At 20.3% G+C, this 22,828-nt stretch overlaps 5 protein-coding genes across 5 annotated transcripts; 2 read left to right on the top strand and 3 right to left on the bottom strand.

The window, feature by feature from the left end:
- Nucleotides 1-5,198: 5,198 nt before the first annotated feature.
- LOC128956529 (putative fatty acyl-CoA reductase CG5065) lies at nt 5,199-10,209 on the top strand. Its single transcript, XM_054302248.1, has 7 exons — nt 5,199-5,657; nt 6,305-6,602; nt 7,035-7,112; nt 7,247-7,279; nt 7,943-8,186; nt 8,355-8,574; nt 10,045-10,209. The coding sequence occupies exons 1-7, from the start codon at nt 5,208-5,210 to the stop codon at nt 10,207-10,209; spliced, it is 1,488 nt and encodes a 495-aa protein (XP_054158223.1). The 5' UTR covers nt 5,199-5,207.
- Nucleotides 10,210-10,297: 88 nt separating this feature from the next.
- Nucleotides 10,298-11,671, bottom strand: LOC128956518 (uncharacterized). The gene is made up of 5 exons (XM_054302239.1): nt 11,623-11,671; nt 11,301-11,444; nt 11,130-11,188; nt 10,969-11,017; nt 10,298-10,509 (listed from the first exon to the last, which is right to left on the bottom strand). The coding sequence occupies exons 1-5, from the start codon at nt 11,669-11,671 to the stop codon at nt 10,298-10,300; spliced, it is 513 nt and encodes a 170-aa protein (XP_054158214.1).
- A 2,020-nt stretch (nt 11,672-13,691) lies between these two features.
- Nucleotides 13,692-15,008, bottom strand: LOC128956509 (uncharacterized). The gene is made up of 3 exons (XM_054302229.1): nt 14,544-15,008; nt 14,345-14,451; nt 13,692-13,881 (listed from the first exon to the last, which is right to left on the bottom strand). Exons 1-3 carry the CDS (start codon nt 15,006-15,008, stop codon nt 13,692-13,694), a joined length of 762 nt encoding a protein of 253 aa, XP_054158204.1.
- A 619-nt stretch (nt 15,009-15,627) lies between these two features.
- Nucleotides 15,628-16,804, top strand: LOC128956500 (uncharacterized oxidoreductase TM_0325-like). Its single transcript, XM_054302220.1, has 3 exons — nt 15,628-16,083; nt 16,387-16,493; nt 16,556-16,804. The coding sequence occupies exons 1-3, from the start codon at nt 15,628-15,630 to the stop codon at nt 16,782-16,784; spliced, it is 792 nt and encodes a 263-aa protein (XP_054158195.1). The 3' UTR covers nt 16,785-16,804.
- Nucleotides 16,805-17,408: 604 nt separating this feature from the next.
- LOC128956489 (uncharacterized) lies at nt 17,409-19,372 on the bottom strand. Its single transcript, XM_054302210.1, has 4 exons — nt 19,341-19,372; nt 18,398-18,610; nt 17,503-17,830; nt 17,409-17,442 (listed from the first exon to the last, which is right to left on the bottom strand). Exons 1-4 carry the CDS (start codon nt 19,363-19,365, stop codon nt 17,409-17,411), a joined length of 600 nt encoding a protein of 199 aa, XP_054158185.1. The 5' UTR covers nt 19,366-19,372.
- Between the last annotated feature and the right edge of the window lie 3,456 nt (nt 19,373-22,828).

Genomic DNA, 22,828 nt, shown 5'->3' with positions numbered 1-22,828 from the left:
CTTGTATATAATATAAAAATATTTATATATAAAAAATATTTTTAAAAAAACAATAACAAATTTAGTGTTCAAAAATTAATCATTTTTAATATTATTAATAATCTTTAAATTTTAAGTAAATAAAATTAGAAATTAGTTTTTTTTAAATCAAATATATTTTATTTCTTTCAATTAGATATTTTTTTATATAATATAATGATATAAAAATATTTGTAAAATTAATTTTATAAAAATATATTTATATATATACTAATAATTTGTATATAATATGAAAATATTTTTGTAAAAAAATAATTAAAAATTATTTTTTTTATAAAAAACAATAACAAATTTAGTGTCGAAAAAATGTTTTTTTCATTAATTAATTATAACAAAACATATTATTTATAGTCAGCTCTGCCGCCAGCAAATGGTAGACCAACTGCGGGTCCGGCCAACAATTGGGGTTCGGGTTGTCTATAGTGGTCACCTTTGGCCACTACGGTATGTACTGTCTCGATGACCGGTTGGATGCGTTGTTCGATTCGGCGGAACGGCTGAATAGTTTCCCGATATTCCTGAATCACGGGCTTATAGTTTTCGTGGGTCAACACCGACGGCTGATCTTCGGATCGGCTACTCTGGTAGACGGGTGCCGACGGTGTGTGAACTTGTTGTAAGTTCAATGGACTCGATTGGGTTCGGAAGATCATGTTTACTGGCTGGACATTGGCCGGTACTTCGATGGTCTGGGGAATGGCAGCCTCGTAGTGGACGGGGACGGGCAGTACTTCGTAGGTACGGGTGGAGTGGACGGCAGCATTGATCGGACCACCGAAATTGTTGAACACCCGACCACCGACTGGTAGACCACCACCTAAACCATAGCCTGGACCTCCTCTAAATAGAGGAGCGCCTCCACCATAGCCGGCACTGGCTCTCAATACTGGTGCGCCTCCATAGGCACATACGTAGCAAACGGTTAGGGCTAAGACAGTCAACTGTTTTTGTAATGTAAATGAAAATTTAAAAAAAATAATAAATAAATTTATTAGTATTATATTTTAAACATTAATCAAAAAAAATTCAAAAATAGCATTTAATAGGCATATATTACACATACTCTCAACATTTTTTTTTGATAAAATTTTTTTTAAACAAAATTGAAAGTTATTAAAAACAATTTCAAATAAGCAATGAATTTGATTTGAATGAAAGTGAAATTTGTGTGCCATTTATATACTGTTCAAACAACCAAAAAAAATTTTTGATCAAAAAATGCAAATTTATTTTTTTAATTTTTTTTTGTTTATCAGTTGGGAGTGTTTTTTGTCATTGAATTTATTATATAACAAAATTTTGTGATAACTTCAACAACAAAAATAGTTCAAATGTCATCTATATATCATATTAATACACAGAAAAAAATTATTATTTATTTAGATAATAACTGTACTATAAATGCTTTTGTCTTTTAAGGGAAGTTTTTTGATGAAAATCATTACTTATTATATATATATATATATTATTTAATATATAAAATTTATGTAAAAAATACAATATAAAAAGTATCAATTGTTTTTGAAATATTTCTATATTTTAATTTTTAAAATTATATAATATAAAAAAAGTAATAAAATAAATTTAATTATAATATAAAGTATTATTATTATTGCTATTATCATCAAATTATAAAAATATGCATAAATTGTTATATCTATATTAATAGTTATGCTTCAAAAAATTTATAACTATTACTATTACTCTAAAATACATTAACAAATTATTAAATTGAAATATGTGTAGAAATAATAATAATAATTAAGTTTTTAGTTATAATTTACATAATCTAATGTCATTACTATTATTATTACAATACTGTACAATATAACTGTACTTTTAAATACATTAATTTATATTGAGTGATAATTAATAGTAAATTTTTATATATATATACAGTAAATTACTAATGATAAAAATATTATTACTGTATTATTTGATGATGTTATTTTTATTGTTTAATATTTTTATATATGATCATATATATATTCAATTATTAATAAAAAAAAGATAAATCAATTGGTTTAATCAAATCATTTTTAATATTATTAATAATCTTTAAATTTTAAGTAAATAAAAATAGAAATTAGATTTTTTTAAATCAAATATATTTTATTTCTTTCAATTAGATATTTTTGTTTTATATATATAATATAATAATATAAAAATATTTGTAAAATTAATTTTATAAAAATATATATATACTATTAACTTGTATATAATATGAAAATATTTTTTTTTTATAAAAAACAATAACAAATTTAGTGTCGAAAAAATTCAATGTTTTTTTATAAAATTAAATATTAAAATATTTAATTATTTGTAGTCAGCTCTGCCGCCAGCAAACGGTAGGACTGCGGGTCCGGCCAACAGTTGGGGTTCGGGTTGTCTATAGTGGTCACCTTTGGCCACTACGGTATGTACTGTCTCGATGACCGGTTGTATGCGTTGTTCAATTCGGCGGAACGGCTGAATAGTTTCCCGATATTCCTGAATCACGGGCTTATAGTTTTCGTGGGTCAACACCGACGGCTGATCTTCGGAACGGCTACTCTGGTAGACGGGAGCGGACGGTGTGTGCACTTGTTGTAAGTTCAATGGACTCGATTGGGTTCGGAAGATCATGTTTACTGGCTGGACATTGGCCGGTATTTCGATGGTCTGGGGAATGGCAGCCTCGTAGTGGACGGGGACGGGCAGTACTTCGTAGGTACGGGTGGAGTGGACGGCAGCATTGATCGGACCACCGAAATTGTTGAGCACCCGACCAACCGGTAGACCACCTCCTAAACCATAGCCAACACCTCCTCTAAATAGAGGAGCGCCTCCACCATAGCCAGCACTGGCTCTGAATACTGGTGCGCCTCCATAGGCGCATACGTAGCAAACGGTTAGGGCTAAGACAGTCAACTGTTTTTGTAATGTAAATGAAAATTAAAAAAAAAATAATAAATAATTTTTTAGTATTATATTTTAAACATTATTTTTTTTAAATAGCATTTAATAGGCATATATTACACATACTCTCAACATTTTTTTTTGGTCAAAAAAAGTTTTTTTTATTCAACAAAATTGAAAGTTATTTAAAACAATTTCAAATAAGCAATGAATTTGATTTTGAATGAAAGTGAAATTTGTGTGCCATTTATATACTGTTTAAACAACCAAAAAAAAATTTTTGATCAAAAAATGCAAATTTATTTTTTGTTTGTTTATCAGTTGGGAGTGTTTTTTGTCATTGAATTATATAAGTTATATATTATATAACAAAAACAAACCAAAAAAAAAATGTGTAAAAACTTCAAAAAAAAGTTCAAATGTCATCTATATATCATATTAATACACACACAAAAAAAAATTATTATTTTTTTAGATAATAACTGTACTATAAATGCTTTTGTCTTTTAAGGGAAGTTTTTTGATGAAAATCATTACTTATTATATAAATATATATAAAATATATATAAATATTTCAATTTTTTTCTTAATGTATAATTACATAAATTTTTTTTATAGTAGTGTATTATATAATTACTATTTGTGCCCTTGATTTTAGTAGACATCAACAACAACAAAAAAAGATATCACTAATATTTAGGTCAATTTTTTGTTTAATTTTTTTTTGTATTTTTTTGGTGGTTTCTTTGTCTATAAGGCCTATCAATTAATATATATATATAAAAAATTATAGATATATTGTAGGCCTTTAAAACATGTTTTATGTGTATTAAATACATATATAATTTTTTTTATACATACATTTGTATTTATATAATAAATTATATAATATCAAAAAATCATATTAAAAAATAGCTAATATATTAATAATTTTTTTTGCTTTAAATTGTAATAATATAAAAATTTAAATATTTTTTCACATCTAATGTATTTAATATACAGTAGTTTGATCTCATATTTTTTGAGACTATTTAATATCATATATTATTATATTTATAACTAAATTATTATTTTTTTGCAATTATCTATTGATGACTATTTAAATTAAATATCTCTGGTTTTATAGTCTACTTATATATATATTATTTTTCTAATTGTTTATCTATAAAAATATAAATTATTATTAATATTTATATTTAACAATCAATTATAATTTATAAAAAAAACATTTACCAAAATAAACTACAAAAAATAAGTAATTAATTAAAGATTATATATATTTTTTGTTACTATTATAATACTAAAATAATTTTACTAATACTGTATAATATCTACAAAACTAAAAAAGTTATTATTAATTTCTTTAAAAAATAATATAATTAAATAAATATATATATAATTAAAAAAACTAATGTTTTTCATAAATTAAATATTTTTTTGTATTTTTCAATCACTGTATTTTGTGTATCACTGATACTACAAATAAATTATAGACCAAATATTAAGCAATATATTTAAAGTATTTTATTTTATATATAATTATTTTTTATTATTTAACATAATATTACTGAAATTAAAACTCTATTTGTTTTAAAAATCTGACTTAAATTTATTAAATATCTGTATTAAACTATACTTTATATATATAAAAATAATTAAAAAAATGGCATAAATATAAATGTAATATTAAACTGAATAATATTGTTATTTGATATATATATATATAATTTTTTTTAATAAATAAAATTAATTAATCATATTATTTCAAATTGATTGGATGAAATAAAATAAAAATTTAGATACTTTAAAAAACTATTAAAACAGTTATTAYTGATACTTATAGTTTAGACTTCAATTGAAAAATATATTGTAACTTATTATTAATATTTTTAGGCTATTGACTATATGTTTGTTATATTTGATTAAATATTAAATAAATAATTTTTATTTATTTTTTTAAAAATGTGATACATTTACCCAACATTTTGTTGTAATATTTTGTAAAAACTATTTTAATTAAAAAAAATAATAAAACTAAGTGCGTAAACAGTTTTGATTTAATTAAAAAAATAATATATATATATATATATYTACAAAATACACGATTTAATTATATTTTATGTTTAAGTTTTGTTTTAAGCATAAGTTTCAATATTCAGTAATATTTAGCTTAAAAAATAAATTATTTATTTATTTTGTTAAACTATTTATTATTTAAATAGAAAATTATTGACTTTTTTTAAACAGTTTTTTTTAATTAAAAAAAAGTAATGAAATTATCGCAAATAAATCAATATTATGCCAATCGATCGGTGCTTATAACTGGTGGGACCGGTTTTATTGGTAAAATTTTATGCGAAAAACTCATCCGATCGTGTCCTCAGATAAAAACCGTTTACATATTGTTGAGACCGAAACCAAATCAAACAATTGGCCAAAGATTGGACACAGAAATCATTGGATCGGAAATATTCAGTCATAATATTACTACTAACTGTCCTAAAATTTTGGACAAATTGGTTGCTATCGGCGGTAATATCTGTGAACCAGGACTGGGATTGTCGACAACCGACAGACAACTACTGATCAATGAGGTGTCGGTTGTCTATCATTTGGCCGCTTCGGTAAAATTTAATGAATCATTAGATAAATTAATTGATCAAAACGTTTGGGGAACTAATGAAGTGATGAAATTGTGCGATAAAATGATAAAACTAGAGGTAAACAAACCAACAAAAAAAATTAATTTTTAGTTTTTAATTATTTATTTTTTTAAGTTTTAATAGAGATGAGAAAATAGAAAGTTTCTAGAAAATTTCCTCAATGAATATATAGATTTCTATAGTGAAATTTCAATTTTATTGTTATATACTATGGGATCCCCGTATATATATTATATACTGTATTGTGATACTATAAATACAGTATACTAATGATAAAATAATACTATATAAATATAATTTTATAGTGTACTATATAATCTAGAGTTTACTGTATAATAATATTAATATAGAAAATATATAAATAATTATATTTAATAATAATAATCAGTTTTGTATAAATTTTATCAATATCATTTTTTAATATATTATATGCGTTTAATATAATTAAATTAATTAATTTTTTGACTTTAATTATAATACTACTACTAATAATAATATTTAATAATATAATTATGAAAAAAAACAATGTTACAAGATAACAAAAAATATCAATAGATAAAAAATTAATCATGGTGAATTCACTAAATATAATAGAAATTWTATTTTTTTTTTTTGGGGGGGGGGGGGAACTTTCTAGAAATTTTTCTATTATTTTATAAATTTTACTAAAAAAATTTTTTTATAATTAACATACAAACAAATAGGCAGTTATATACTTATCGACAGCTTTCAGCAATTGTAATATGAAAATAATTGGCGAAAATGTTTACAAACTAAAACATACGGCAGTGGACACAATGGCCGCAATCAGGACCGTCGGTCAAACCTATGGCTACAGTAGCGATACATTAGCTATGAGAGAGCTTATGGATGACAGACCCAATCCGTATACGTTTAGCAAAGCTATTGCCGAAAATCTGGTAACCGAACAGTACTCGCATTTACCGATTGTTATCGTCCGGCCATCGATTGTGACCTCTGTTTTAAAAGAGCCGATTCCCGGTATAAATACATATAATTTATTATTATTTTTTAAAATTTTTTTATATATACTATAATTTAATTATAATAGTAAATGTTTATATTTATTTTAAATAATTTTTAAAAAATTTTATTTATATATACTATTTTAATTATAATAGAAGATGTTTAAAACAATTTTAAATATTATTTTAAAATAAATTTTTATATATAATATTTTAATTATAATAGTAAATGTTTATAACTGTTTTAAATATATATTTAAAATTTTTTTATATATACTATTTTAATTATAATAATAGATATTTATAACTATTTTAAATATTTTTTTTATAATATTTTAATTATAATATTAAATGTTTATAACTATTTTAAATATTTTTTTTTATAATATTTTAATTATAATATTAAATGTTTATAACTATTTTAAATTTTTTTTAAAAATATTTTTAGGTTGGATTAATAACTATAACAATGGTCCAACATTTTTTGTCTTAATGCTAATGATGGGTATTATACGTATATGTGAATGTAATAAATAAAAATAAATATAAATTTAATTTAATTTTTTTAAAAATTAATAAAATACAATATACTACCCTTTGTATGTTTATACGATAATTATTAGTTTTTTAAAACATAATAATTTTTTTGTTGTTGTTTAGTTTTAGTTGATGGAAAAACTGATTTAATCCCTGGTGAGTATTATTATTATTATTACAGTATTATTATTATTATTATTAATAAATAATTTAAAATAATTTTATAAGTTTTTTGATATATATATATATATATATATACAGTATATATATTTATTATTATTATATAATTATTATTATTATATATTTATTATTATTATATATTTATTATTATTATATATTTATTATTATTATATATTTATTATTATTATATATTTATTATTATTATATATTTATTATTATTATATATTTATTATTATTATATATTTATTATTATTATATATTTATTATTATTATATATTTATTATTATTATATATTTATTATTATTATATATTTATTATTATTATATATTTATTATTATTATATATTTATTATTATTATATATTTATTATTATTATATATTTATTATTATTATATATTTATTATTATTATATATTTATTATTATTATATATTTATTATTATTATATATTTATTATTATTATTATTATTATATATTTATTATTAATATTATATATTTGTTATTTTATATTATATATTTATTATTATTATTATATATTTATTATTATTATATATTTATATATCAAAAAACTTATAAAATTATTTTAAATTATTTATTAATATATATATATATATATATATATTTTTTATTTTAAAAATTTAGTCGACATACTAGTTAATGGCTTAATTGTTACGGCCTGGCATACGGCTAACTATCCCAATGATAGACATATGGTCATCAATATGGCCAGCAGTACAATAAATCCGATAACTAATCGGCAATTTTTTGATTATCTAAAACCATCAATAGTGTCGGTACCATCTCATCAAATGGTTAGACCGGTTGCCGACATATTAACGAAACCAATTGCCAACAAATTTCAACGACTATGGTATCAATTATATCGGTTGGTATCGGAAACCATGTTTGCCTACTGTGCCGATAGCATACATGTGCTGATCAATAGTTTTAGTACTACTAGTAGTAGTAGTAGTAGTAGTAGTAGTAGTAGTAGTAGTAATGTTTCATTGATGAAAATAATTAGAAAATTACATTCAACTATTGAAATCTATAGATATTTTTTGATCAATGAATGGACAATCCATGCGGAAAATTATTATAAAATTTATAGCCGACTGTCCCCTGAAGATCAACTAACGTATTATTCGGATGTCCGCAAAATTGATTGGAAATCATATATATGTTGTCTGTATTTGGGTGTCCGTCGATATCAGCTCCGGGAGGACGACTCGAATATAGACAGTGCCCGCAAACTAGCCATAATTAAATCAATAGTTTATTATGTATTTATAATTAGTTTATGTTTGATATTATTGTATTGTATTTTTGTTATATTTTCAGTTATATTTTTTTAAAATACTAATTATCTAAAAAAAATACTAATTATTATTAAATTAAATATATTGTTTTTTTTAAAAAAATATATTGCATTAATGTATTGAATTGTAAAATATTTGTTTTTTAAAAAAAACAATACATATTTCTATTATATTTTTTAGGTTATAGTTATGTTTAATAAATAAAATTTAGATTAAAATATAAGATAATATATATTGTAATTTATATGTGATTAATAATATCAATGTCATAATCATATAGATAATATTCAACACTCAACATAATTGTCATTGATCATTTTTTTGTTGATTAATTAAAAAAATTAACTAGATAATTTTTTTATCATTAATTATTTTGATAATTTTTATTGTTGTTGTTGATTACATGTGTCACATGTTTTGTATATCCAGTAAATAATATTTATTTATTTTTATTTTAATTTTTAAATTAAGTAAAATCTTAAAAACTTAGACTTAACAGTAAGTGATAGTAATATAAATGAGTCAAAACTATTATTGAATAGATATTAATTAAYAACAACAAAAAATAATATCAATATATATATGCTATAAAAATATTTATTGGAAAAATTACTTAATAATATATAATTATATTATTTAAATAATACAATAACAAAAAAAAACTCATAAAATAATTCAATTAATATTTGAAAAATAAAATAATAATTTTTAATTATAAAAATTTTTATAGTTTTATATAAAGCATTAGTTATAATATTTACTATATTTATTATATACTTAATTATTTAATACTTATACTAAATATACTGTATATAAGTAAATACTATTTTATATATTGTATATATAAGTTATTTATTTATTAAATAAAATATAAATTATAACTAAAATTATAAAGTTATTATTATTATTGCATATATTATTACCAATCATTTTGGGTATACAATTAAAAATAATATAAAACACACACACACAAATTTGCTATTTTAAAATAAATTGCTATAATATAGTTACTATTAATTAAAATATAGTTAAATAAACAAAACAAAATTATTATTATTTTTTGATATTATTATTATATATTATATTAATAATAATACTACTAATACTAATACTACTACTAATAATAATACAGTAATACTAATACTATTACTAATTATAATACAGTTATACTAATACTACTACCAATAATAATACAGTAATACTAATACTACTACTAATAATAATACAGTTATACTAATACTACTACTAATTATAATACAGTAATACTAATACTATTACTAATTATAATACAGTTATACTAATACTACTAATAATAATAATACAGTTATACTAATACTACTACTAATTATAATACAGTAATACTAATACTATTACTAATAATAATACAGTAATACTAATACTAATTATTATGAATCAGATTTATAGATAATTTTGTCGGGAAGTGCCAACTCCTCCGAYGGYAACAATTGTGTCGGCAATCGTACCGTACGCGAGGTTTCCGCTTCTTCGTACACTTGTTTCTGGCCAACAGGTTTCCAATCCGACGGGACTTCGGGTGTATCCGACAAATATACATACGACTCGAGTTGACCACCCGATACGGTCTTAGCTCGCTTACCGTACACTCGGTAACCATTTTGGTGGCTCAGTTCGTTCATATTGGTCAGCCTGGGGTCGTCTACCGGACCGTATAATGGACAACCTGTTGTGGACTATCATAATTGTGTACACCGTTGACCGTAATAACCGTTTTGGACGGGTAAMCATTGGCTGGCCATTGGCCATTAYTATGATGTTCAGGTACTGTATTCAGGTACGGGTGTCCATAAAACGGTACGTCCGGATCAAAATCGCCTGGATAATAGTTATGGGACATTACCTGAATTATATCTATACAGGTAGTATAATAGTAATTAATAAAAAATAATTATAATTTAGCTTGATAGTTTTTTTTATATATAGATAAATTWAATTTTTTTTAATTAGTAATATTACTTGTATTTAATACAGTTATATAATAAACTATTGTTARACAATATAATAACATTTTTTTTGTTTGATTATTATTGTATATAAAGTTTACATTTTGTAAAAAAAATTATATAATTTGTTATAATAAATAACATATTGATTTTTWWTATARTAATTATTTTATTTTTTAATTAAATTTATATTTTTGAAAATACAATTATACATGCCATCTATCACAATAATAATTATATTATAGTTTAATATTTTATGTTTTGATTATAATTAATAATTATATATTTAATTTTTGTTAGACTACATTATARTTATTTTTAAAATATAATAATAATTAAAATTATTTATTTTTATAACGATTAGTACCACGAAGTCGTTGAATACGAGGATTGTCTACTTCTTCACTATTGTACGGCTAATATATRTTTTAATTATTAAWAAAAGTTAAAAAAAAATTAAAAATATTAAWAATTTTAAYAATTAATATATCATAAAAAATTAATTAATTAATTTTTAAATAAACTTACATCCATAATATTAATAAAATATTTTATATTAGGTTCACTAGTATGTTGTTGTTGTTGTACTAAAATAATTAAAAAATTGTTATTTAAACAAAAATAAAAATAAAATAAACATAATTTTTACAGATAATTATTGGTGTTTTTTTATATATATAAAATCAAATTAATATTTACTATTAGTTTTATAACGATTATMCTGTAAATAACCATTATCATATTGGTTATTGGTTAATTGTATTGGTGAATTTCTATCTGGATCAATTTGATAGTCTCTATTATTTCTATAGCGGTAAATTATTTTTGAATCTATCAAGCACACTTGAAATTGAATTAATAAAATAAAAATAATTAAATAGTTATATTTTTTAATAATTATAGTTTATTTTTAATAATWATAGTTTATTTTTAATAATTATAGTTTATTTTTAATAATTATAGTTTATTATTAATATTAATAATTATAATTTTATTTACAATTTATTAAATTATTACATACATGTCAACGATAATATTGTAACAATAAATAGCTGATAATATATTAGCATATTTTTTGTTGATAATATTTAGCAAAAAAATCTAAAAAAATATCTTAATTATTAAATTGTTTCTTAGTTTTGAGTTTTGTATAAATAGTTTTATAAATATATATTAAATATATTAGCCTTTCTATAGATCAGCCATTTTTTTAATGATAAACATTAATTAAAAATTTTTTTAGTAAAATTTAATATATTGTAATTTAATTACTTWTATATATATATATATATAACAGTAGTTATAAGTGTTTATAATTTTTTTTAAGTAAATGATGTTTTTTAAAAAATATACAGTAATGACAACCATAAATAAAATTGTTTTAAATATAATCCGAAATATTTTACATTTATATTATATTAATAAAAGTTTTTAAACTTAATATAAAAATAATTATTATTATCTCTAATCTTTATATATAAAAATAGTTTTATTATTTTTTAAAAATTATTTTTTTCAATCCAAAGCTAAAATAAACAAAAAATAATTAATATTATAATAATTTTATATTAAAAATAGCTATTATGTTTTCAATAACTTACACATCCATTATTGCTATATAAAAAATATTATACATCTATATTGTTGTCTATAATTAATTATTTTTTCAAAAATAAAATAAAATATTAAAAAAATATAAATAAATTTTGTATATTAGTTAGTTTGGTAGTACTGATTATTATAATATATATAAATATATAGTTACCGTAATTATTATATAACTTATTAAAACTAAAGTTGTTAAACGGACAGTTAGATTGGACACCTGTATGTCCTAATAATATCCCGATACTCAATCCTCAATAAGGTTTTTAATGTTTTTTTTCATTTTTTTAATATATTAACTAAATTAATAAAATTGCACACAATAACACAATTGCGCAAATTAAAAAAAAATATGGTTTATTTGTTTTTAAAAAATAAAAAATCAAAATATATTTAATTAATAATTGATAAATTTAATTATTACAAATATTACAATTTTATTTTTCTAAAATTAAATATACAGTACTATAATGGCTACAAATATAATAAACAAATTATTTATATTGCTTATAATAATTATAATTATAATTGTTAACTATCTCAATGTATTCAATTGTATGAAATTGTTTACATTGTTTGATGACCTGGATCATCTAACTGGTAAAATGCATCAAGCATGGGATGATGTATTTGCTAAAGGTTAATTTTATTTTTAATTTATTTAGTTATTAAATAATTAATTATTTTTTATTTTGTTGGTTCAATAATTTTTTTTAATAATTAATTAAATTAATTAAAATGTTTGTTTTTTTAATACATATTTTGTTATTATTATTATTATTACAGAGTTTAAAATGTCAAGAAGTCCAATAATAGAGTAAATATTTTTTTTAAATATTATTTTAAGTTTTAAGTTTTAAAAAAATATTTTTTTGTATTATTAATATTTTCAATTAATTATGTTTTAAGTTTTTTTTACAAATTTTTTAATTATTATTTATTATAGATTAAAAAGACGAAGATATATGGAAAAGCTATTTGAATAAATAGTTTTCAAAAAAAAATTATTTTATTATTATATTTTGTTTAGATTATAAAACTGAAAACTTAATAACCAATTAATAAAAATTACATTATATTATAATTATTATTAATATTATCTATTAATACCTATTTATGTGTTAGTAAAAAAATATATAACATAAATAATGTTTAATTAAATAACAAATTATTTATATATTAATATTTAGTAAACTATCAAAATTTATAATTAAATTACAATTTAAAAAAAATAATAATTATTAATAAAAAAATCTAATTACTTGTTTTTATATTATTAATAGTCCAACAATATACTATTATAAATAAATAAGCAAGCTAAATTATTAATTTTAAAAATTTATTACTATTATCATATATATTGAATTGTATTTAGATTTATTAAATTATTTATAATAAAAAAAAACTTTTAGTTAATTATTATCAGTAATTATCAAAATTTTATAACTATATATTAAATTAACAAAAATCAAAATAGTTTTCAATTTAATTTTCAAGATAATAGTCGATAATATTGTGACCGCCGTCCACAACATGTGTTGTGCCGTTAATAAATTTGGCCGCCGGTGACGACAAATATAGTACGGCCAGAGCCACGTCCTCGGGTGTGCCCACCACATCAGTATCACCACTACTACTACTACTACTACCAGTGCTATCGTTTGATAGGTTAGTACTGAAATCAAATGGTCAAATAGTTAATTAAACAAAATAATTATATAAACTAAATTAAATAATTTGAAAATATAAATCTCAAAAAATAATTATTGATATATATATATATATATATATTTATAATTATAATAATATTTTATAATTAATTATAATTTCTATTATAATTTCTATTTATAATTTCTATTATAATTTCTATTATAATTTCTATTATAATTTCTATTATAATTTCTATTATAATTTCTATTTATAATTTCTATTATAATTTCTATTATAATTTCTATTATAATTTCTATTTATAATTTCTATTATAATTTCTATTATAATTTCTATTATAATTTCTATTATAATTTCTATTATAATTTATATTATAATTTATATTATAATTTATATTATAATTTATATTATAATTTATATATTTAATATATATATATATATATATATATATATATAGATATCAAACCTACACAACAGTATTGATACGAACTCCCTGTGCCATCAATGAACGGGCCGCACATTTGCTATAGACATTCAATGCATATTGAACTGTACTATGGGCTACATGATCCTGGTCCTTTACAAAAAAAATTACATGGGTGCAAAATTAAAATTAATAATAATTAACAAATTACAAACAAACATATATAATAACTGTAGTCAACTAACACAGTGTAGCGATGATAATGTATTAACAAATACTATATTTCCTTTAGATTTGTCCAAATAATTTGCCGATAGCTGTGTCAGCCAAATGGGTGCCTTGAGCTGTATGTCCAACATATTGTTTAGTTGATCCATAAAATCCGTATCCATTACATGACTGGCCAGTGGTTCGCAAAAAATATTGACTAAAATATCAATTTTATTGAACAAATCGACAGTAGTATCGATAAGTGATTTGCAATCATCTTCACGGCTAATGTCGGCCACAATTTCCGCGGCCAACAATCCATTGGGCGATACATCAGTACATCGATTGGCCACCGATTTGATCCGATCGGCTACCGGTCCACTGATAACTACTTGTGCTCCACGTTTGGCAAACTCGGTTGCAATACCGGCACCGATACTACCAGTGCTACCGCCGGTAATCACTACTACTTTACCGATGAATTCGCTTTTATTATCCATAAATAAGAAAAAATATTTTTATTATTATAAAAATTAGTTAAATTATAAAAATAATATTTTATAGCTAAGAAATTTTCTAAATAATAATTTTTAGCTAAAATTTTTTTTTATTATGTTTATTTTATAACATCAGCAAAAATTAATTTATTTAATAATTACAATGCAATTTTTATTATTATTATTATTATTATTATTATTGTATTATATTTTTTTATGTTATATTAGCTATTATTTTGTTATTGAATGATATTTTCAAATATTAATTAATATCATTAATATAAGATTACAAAAAAATAATTGAATATTAATATTGTTTTATTATTTATTGTAGATTTACTACAAATACTAGTTTATATATATATTATTTAAAAAACAGTTTTTTAAAAATATATAAATATTATAATAAATTAATTACTGGGTATATATTTAAAAAAATATTATTTATAATACATATTAATTAAAAGGGTATTTATTATTATTATTATTATTATTAATATAATTAATAGTATTAATATAATTATTAGTATTAATATAATTATTAGTATTAATATAATTATTAGTATTAATATAATTATTAATATTAATATAATTATTATTATTATATTTTAGTTTTCAAAAAATGGAAATAAATAGAAATTTTTTAGGAAAAGTAGTATTGATTACCGGTTCAAATAGAGGTATCGGTGCCGGCATTGCAACCGAGTTTGCCAAACGTGGCGCACAACTAGTTATTACTGGACGTAAACCGGAACCGATCCAAACTGTGGCCAAACGGTGCTCGGATTTGTCGCCTAACGGTCGGACAGCACTGCCAGTTGTGGCCGATATTAGCCGTGAAGATGATTGCAAAAAACTTATACAAACAACTGTCGATGCGTTCAATAAAATTGATATTTTAGTCAATAATGCCGATTATGGAGACTATTGCGATCCATTGGACCCGAGATTTGTATCAAAATTAGATAAATTACTGGATGTTCAGCTCAGGGCTATTGTCCGACTGACACAGCTATCGGTTCCCTATTTAGCAAAAACTAAGGGAAATATTGTCAATATATCAATGAATTTACGAACTGTTTGTTTATAGTTTTTGTTTTATTAATACTAATTTTTATTTTATTTTTTATATATAATATTAACTAATAGTTATTAATTATTATTATTATTAATATACTAATTATTATATTATTATTATTATAACAATTATAATTAATAATATTAATAATAATAAGTATATTAATAATATTAATAATAATAAGTTATTAATTATTTAAGTTATTATTAATATTATTAATATTATTAATATTATTAATATTATTAATATACTTATTATTATGAATTAATATTTATTATTATTATTATAAAAAATCAAATATAGTATTCAGAGTTGGCATTACATTCAACAGCTAAAAGTGCAATCAATATGTTTAGCAAATGTGCGGCCGCGGGGTTAGCCTCCCATGGGATACGTGTTAATATAGTAGTGTAGTTAACAATTTAATTATTAAAGTTTTTTTAATTAAAAAATTAATTAATTAATTTTAAAGTCCAGGAGTTATGATCACTAAATCACTGCTGGGCTACGGTATTACCCATGAAATGTTGAAACCGTTTGCTGATAGACTACCGGTGCGTAGATTAGGTAAAATTCAGGACATAGCCAGTGCTGTACTATATTTGGCCGATTCAGTTGAGGCCCGTTTTATTACCGGCCATAGCCTCTATGTGGAGGGAGGCGAAAATGTGGCCCATGTTTTCGTTGACGATTATATTTAGATAAAAATATATTATTTATTTATATTTATTTTTTTTTAATTTTAGACACAAATATATACATTTAAATAATTTTTAAAAATTTTATAATTCAAATAATAGATTATATAATAAACAAATATAATACCATATATATAGAGAAAGAGAGAGAGAGAGAGAGAGAGAGAGAGAGAGAAAGAGAGAGAGAGAAATAGATAACTAATTAATTAATTAGAAACTAATTCAACATTTTTTTTTGTTGTCTCTATATTTTATTTTTTTTTAATTTTTTTTGACAAAATATTTATTAACATTTAGGTTAACTATAATTATATAAATTAATTGATATTATTTTCTTTTTTAAATTTTTGTTTTTTTATATTAGAGTTTATTTAAAAAAACAAACACTTATAATAAAAACAAATATATTTTTATATAGCTTAAATATTTTTTTAATATAATATTTTTACACACACACACACACACACACACAAATTGCTATAATATAAACATTTAAATTTAATGATTTATTAAAATATTATATACTGTATGTCTGTATATAAATAAATTTATGTCAATATAAATAAAATAAAATTTTTAAAAATCTGTTTATTTATTTAAAATATTTATTTTTTTAAAAAATATCTTTTATTTACCAACACTTTTACTCATATTATAATTACTATTATTATTATTATTATTATTATTATTATTATTATAATTATTAGTGTTTTTATTATGCATTTGTTGTTGGTATACATTTAGCAACTGTTGCCTAATCAGGTGAACCAGATTCACACGTTGGGCTACCTGTGCCTCGATTACCGGCGAGTAAACCATACCCGGACTGAAGGAACTGACCCCCGAATACTGACGGCCCATACATATGAAACCATGATTTGTCGACTCTATACCAAACTCTTCATACATGGCATACAATCGCAAAATACCCGGCTGTCCGATACACTCTTTCCGGATATAGTATTCATCGTATACTTTCAGTTTGAATACTTTTGAACCAATGAAATCACCTTGAACAATCTGACCAGTGTACATTGAATAATGTCTATCTGGATGGGTGGATGGGTGTGTGTGTGTGTGTGGATTAAAATTATAATTTTTAATTATTTAAAAAAAAAATAATTATGTATTTTTTGTTGTTGTTGTTGTTGAGTGATAGCAATTAATTGTGGGGGAAAAAAGATTTGGTTTATGTATATGTGTGTGTATGTATGAGTGTGTGTGTGTGTATGTGTGCGTGTTTGTGTTTTAATGTGTGTATGTATGTGTGTGTGTGTCTGTGTTTTAATGTGTGTATGTATGTGTGTGTGTGTATATGTAATTATGTATGTATGTATGTATCTTTGAATGTGTGTGTGTGTGTTTGAATGTGTGTGTGTGTTTGAATGTGTGTGTGTGTTTGAATGTGTGTGTGTGTGTGTGTGTGTGTATCTGTGTGTGTGTATCTGTGTGTATGTGTGTGTTTAAATGTGTATATGTATGTATGTCTGTGTGTATGTATGTATCTTTGAATGTGTGTTTGAATGTATGTATGTGTGTGTATCTATGTGTGTTTGAATATATGTCTGTATATGTGTCTGTGTCTGTTAAATAAAAAATCAAAACTATTTAATTACTATCTTTCAGATCGGAAATCAACGAAAAGTTGGCCACCGCTGACAATACCCGATCTTTATCGACACGAATGGCAAATATATTGATAATACCGTTTCCGGCGTAAAAACTTTCGCAACTTTGGTTATGTATGACAAACTCGTTGCGTATAACTTGCGTAACATTTAGGTCGCCCTTAACATTGCGGCACTCGTTATATGTTTCCAACACTTGCTCTACAATATAATTAATTAATTTTATTTATATTTATAATTAATTTACTAAAAATGTTTTAAAAAATATTAAATGTAAATATTAAATATTATTAAATGTAAATATAAAATATTATTAAATTGTAAATATAAAATATTATTAAATGTAAATATTAAAAATTATTTTAATTGTAAATATTAAAAATTATTAAATTGTAAATATTAAAAATTATTTTAATTGTAAATATTAAAAATTATTTTAATTGTAAATATTAAAAATTATTTTAAATGTAAATATTAAAAATTATTTTAATTGTAAATATTAAATATAATTAAATGTAAATATTAAAAATTATTTTAATTGTAAATATTAAATATAATTAAATGTAAATATTAAAAATTATTTTAAATTGTAAATATTAAATATTATTTTTATTGTAAATATTAAAAATTATTTTAATTGTAAATATTAAAAAATATTAAATTGTAAATATTAAAAATTATTATATTGTAAATATTAAATATTATTAAATGTTAAATATTATTAAATGGTAAATATTATTAAATGTTAAATATTATTAAATGTTAAATATTATTAAATGTTAAATATTATTAAATGTTAAATATTATTAAATGTTAAATATTATTAAATGTTAAATATTATTAAATTGTAAATATTAAAAAATATTTATTGGAAAAATTTATATATAAAAATCATTATTATTTAAAAAATTTTAAAACTAATAACAATTACCCCGTATATTGTCCACATAAGTCATGTATAAATTATTTTTATATCCATGAGCATAAACTATTTTTTTTTAAAAATAAATAAAATTAATTAATAATTTATTATTAATTAATATATAATGTAATTTTAAAAACAATATTTTATTTGATAATACTTACTTAAATAAAACAATATTATTTGAATACGATTAAAATATTTATAGTGTATCATATTTATTTATTTTTTAAAAATTAAATATAACAAATAAAAATATTAACTAAATTATACATATCATATCAAAACAGCATTTATTGTATATTTAGATTATAAACATTTAAATTAATTTAATTTAAATGTTTATAAATAAATTAAAAATATTAAAATGTAATTAATTTTATTTTCTATTTTTAATAAAAATTAATGGGTTAATAAACTATATGCAAATGTGGATTTTATGTAAAATTATTTTTTAATAATAATAATTATGTTCAAAAATGTTTACTTAAATTATTACTAAATATCAAAAATAGTTTATTTATATTTATTTTAAATAAATATTAAATTAGTAATTTATTTTTTTTTAAACTTTAGTTATTAATAATTTATATTATAAAACTTTTATTTAAATTTTTAGTTTATATTTTAATCATTACATATTATTGGGGGGAAAAATAACACAGTATTTGTTGTAAAGTTTTGTTTATAATATCTAATAGTTTTTTTTTGTTTACAATTTAATAATAACATACTATATATATACAGGTTTACTGTATAATTCATACATTAAATAATTGAAATAAAATATATTTTATAATACTGTAAAATAAAGTGATATTCAATAAACAGTATAATACAGTATACAAGTGTATTGAGTTTTGACTATAAATTTTTTTGTTATTGAAAAATTCATTAACAATTTTAAACATAGAAAATAAATTAATTAAAAGATTTTTTTTTGTATTATATGTTATTAATCAATATTTATTATAAATAAATAATAATATATTTAATTATAAATAGTTTATAAACACATAATATTACATTTAAAATGTTAGATTTATGTAAATAATTTTGATTTATAATAATAATAATAATAATAATAATAACTTTATATACCTTAATTCATATAGTACATTTATTGTTAATACAATTAATTTATTGAAAAAACTGATAAATTACAATTTAATCACAATATAATTAATTATTTAAACAACAACAAAAAAAAACATATTAAAAAAATTATCTTAAAATTTTTAAAAATATATATATATATTTACTAATTTACTTTTTTTAAAATATATATTTTTCTCTCACGAAAAAACAATAATAATATTTGCTGAACAATATGTTTGATTGGTATTTCAAATATCAAATAAAATATAATAATCAGAAAATATGTTAATAAACTTTTAATTAGTAATAATTGTAGGAAATCTTCACGTAATTCATAATTATCAATGAAAATAATTAACCAAAAAGTACTCATCGGATGCCATAAATATAATGAATTATTTATTAGACGATGTTTTAGGAGATACCGGTGCGATAACAACCGTCTAATCGGACCATTACTTCCCGATATAATTAACATTAAATAGCATACAATCCCTGAATATAATACAGGAAATATAGCTGTTTCATAGGCACCTAACAGTGTAATATGGGGTAATAGTATTATATGATAGTCGACCATAAATCCGATGATAATATTTAGGATAAATATTACTATAGTAATAGATATTATTGGTTTAGCACAGGTATGCTTAGCACAGATAGTATTTTTATTGTTGATGCTATTGGTTTCGGTTAGATAGCCAAATAATAGACCATTAAAATATGGGCTTATGTAGTACCAGGGTTTTATGTGTATCCAATTGTTTATACTATCTTTTAAACTATAAATGTTGATAATTCAACAAAAAAAATGTTAAACATGTTTATTATCATATAATATAATAATATTAATAATAATATTAATTAACAATAATATTATTATAACATAATGTTAATATATACATGTTTGTATATACTGTATACAGTTTATGCTAATTAAAAGTGTTTTAAAATTGAATTTAATATTATGTAATGTTTTAGCCAAGGTACTTTATATATACAATATATAATTTACCTAATATTAGTTATTAACTCTATATTAAATGTTACCTTGCTTACTGTTACTAGTAAGTTAACTGTACACGATTAAAAATTACTCAAATTTAAGCACTTTTAATTTAAATTTTAAATATTATTATTTTTTATAGATAATTATAACTTACAATAAAGGATTGCATTGAATTAGCGTTGGATTTGATTTATACAGAAACCCTTGCATTTTGAAACCATTGATCATATATACTGAAAATGTTATCAATGTTGACAATATATTTACCAAAATAATTAATTTAATACCAAGTTTATTGTTTCTATAAATATATATATATATATATATATGTTAGGTTAAGTTAAATACTTAATTTACATTTTTTAATAATTTTATTTTTCTCAATAAAATTACCTGTGTAATAGTATAATAAAATATGGTGTAACTATACTAAACAATACTAGTATATTATTGCTCCACATCCATGGTGCACACTATTAAAAAWWTTTTTTAAAAATATATAATATTAAAATTAGTAAAAATTATTATATTAATAAAATAGTGAAAAATTATTCTATTAAGAAAAATAGTAAAAATTATTGTATTAATAAAATAGTAAAAGTTATTGTATTAAAAATAGTAATAATTATTATATTAATAAAATAATAATAATTATTGTATTTAAAATATAGTAAAATTTATTATATTAAAAAAATAGTAAAAATTATTGTATTAATAAAATAGTAATAGTTATTGTATTAAAAATATAGTAAAATTTATTGTATTAATAAAATAGTAAAAAATATTGTATTAAAAATAGTAATAATTATTGTATTAATAAAAATAGTAAAAATTATTATATTAAAAATATAGTAAAAATTATTGTAATAAAAAATAGGAAAAATTATTTAAATAAAATTATATCAAKGCATTCAATACAAACTAATGTTTATTATATATTAGTATTTATAACTAATTAATATAATAATAATATGTAATAATAATAATACCATTTTATCGGACGAAACTAGATTTGATATTAACAATACATTCAGCCATATATTGTCAATACATGACTCGTAGATATCGGGATCGGGTCGGCGGACAAGTCCCACATATTTTATTAATATATAGTATACAAATAGTACAAAATAATGATACGGTAGTATAGTAGCTAATCTCCCGATTACATACTGTTTCCATATACCTAATAATAMAAAAWAGTAGARAAATTTCAAACAACAACAAAAAAATAATACAGAAATTTCTAGAAAGTTTCYTAAAAMAAAATTTCTATTCTATGCGATCCCCCACCCCCACCCTCCTGATGGTTAATTTTGTTATCTTATTAACATTGTTTAAATTGTTTTTTTTACAAATAAATAATTAAATATTCTAATTATTAGTATTT

Source organism: Oppia nitens, unplaced genomic scaffold (assembly GCF_028296485.1).
Source record: "Oppia nitens isolate AA-2021 unplaced genomic scaffold, nextdenovo-longstitch-racon4-pilon3 scaffold12_pilon_pilon_pilon, whole genome shotgun sequence".
NCBI classification, from domain to species: Eukaryota; Metazoa; Arthropoda; class Arachnida; order Sarcoptiformes; family Oppiidae; genus Oppia; species Oppia nitens.
Note: the sequence above shows the minus strand (reverse complement) of the source record. Positions and strands in the feature narration are given on the sequence as shown.

Bases quoted from the DNA above. Each gene is read 5' to 3' on its own strand.
- LOC128956509 (XM_054302229.1), bottom strand. From the start codon at position 15,008: ATGGATAATAAAAGCGAATTCATCGGTAAAGTAGTAGTGATTACCGGC. The intron at 14,452-14,543 runs GTTAGTTGACTA...TTTTTTGTAAAG, and splicing joins CATTATCATCGCTACACTGT to GACCAGGATCATGTAGCCCA. The intron at 13,882-14,344 runs GTAGGTTTGATA...ATTTGATTTCAG, and splicing joins GTTCGTATCAATACTGTTGT to TACTAACCTATCAAACGATA.
- LOC128956489 (XM_054302210.1), bottom strand. From the start codon at position 19,365: ATGACTTATGTGGACAATATACGGG. The intron at 18,611-19,340 runs GTAATTGTTATT...ATTATATTGTAG, and splicing joins TTATGTGGACAATATACGGG to AGCAAGTGTTGGAAACATAT. The intron at 17,443-17,502 runs GCATAATAAAAA...TAATAATAATAG, and splicing joins AATGTATACCAACAACAAAT to TAATTATAATATGAGTAAAA.
- LOC128956500 (XM_054302220.1), top strand. From the start codon at position 15,628: ATGGAAATAAATAGAAATTTTTTAGGAAAAGTAGTATTGATTACCGGT. The intron at 16,084-16,386 runs GTTTGTTTATAG...AATCAAATATAG, and splicing joins TATCAATGAATTTACGAACT to TATTCAGAGTTGGCATTACA. The intron at 16,494-16,555 runs GTAGTTAACAAT...TTAATTTTAAAG, and splicing joins ATACGTGTTAATATAGTAGT to TCCAGGAGTTATGATCACTA.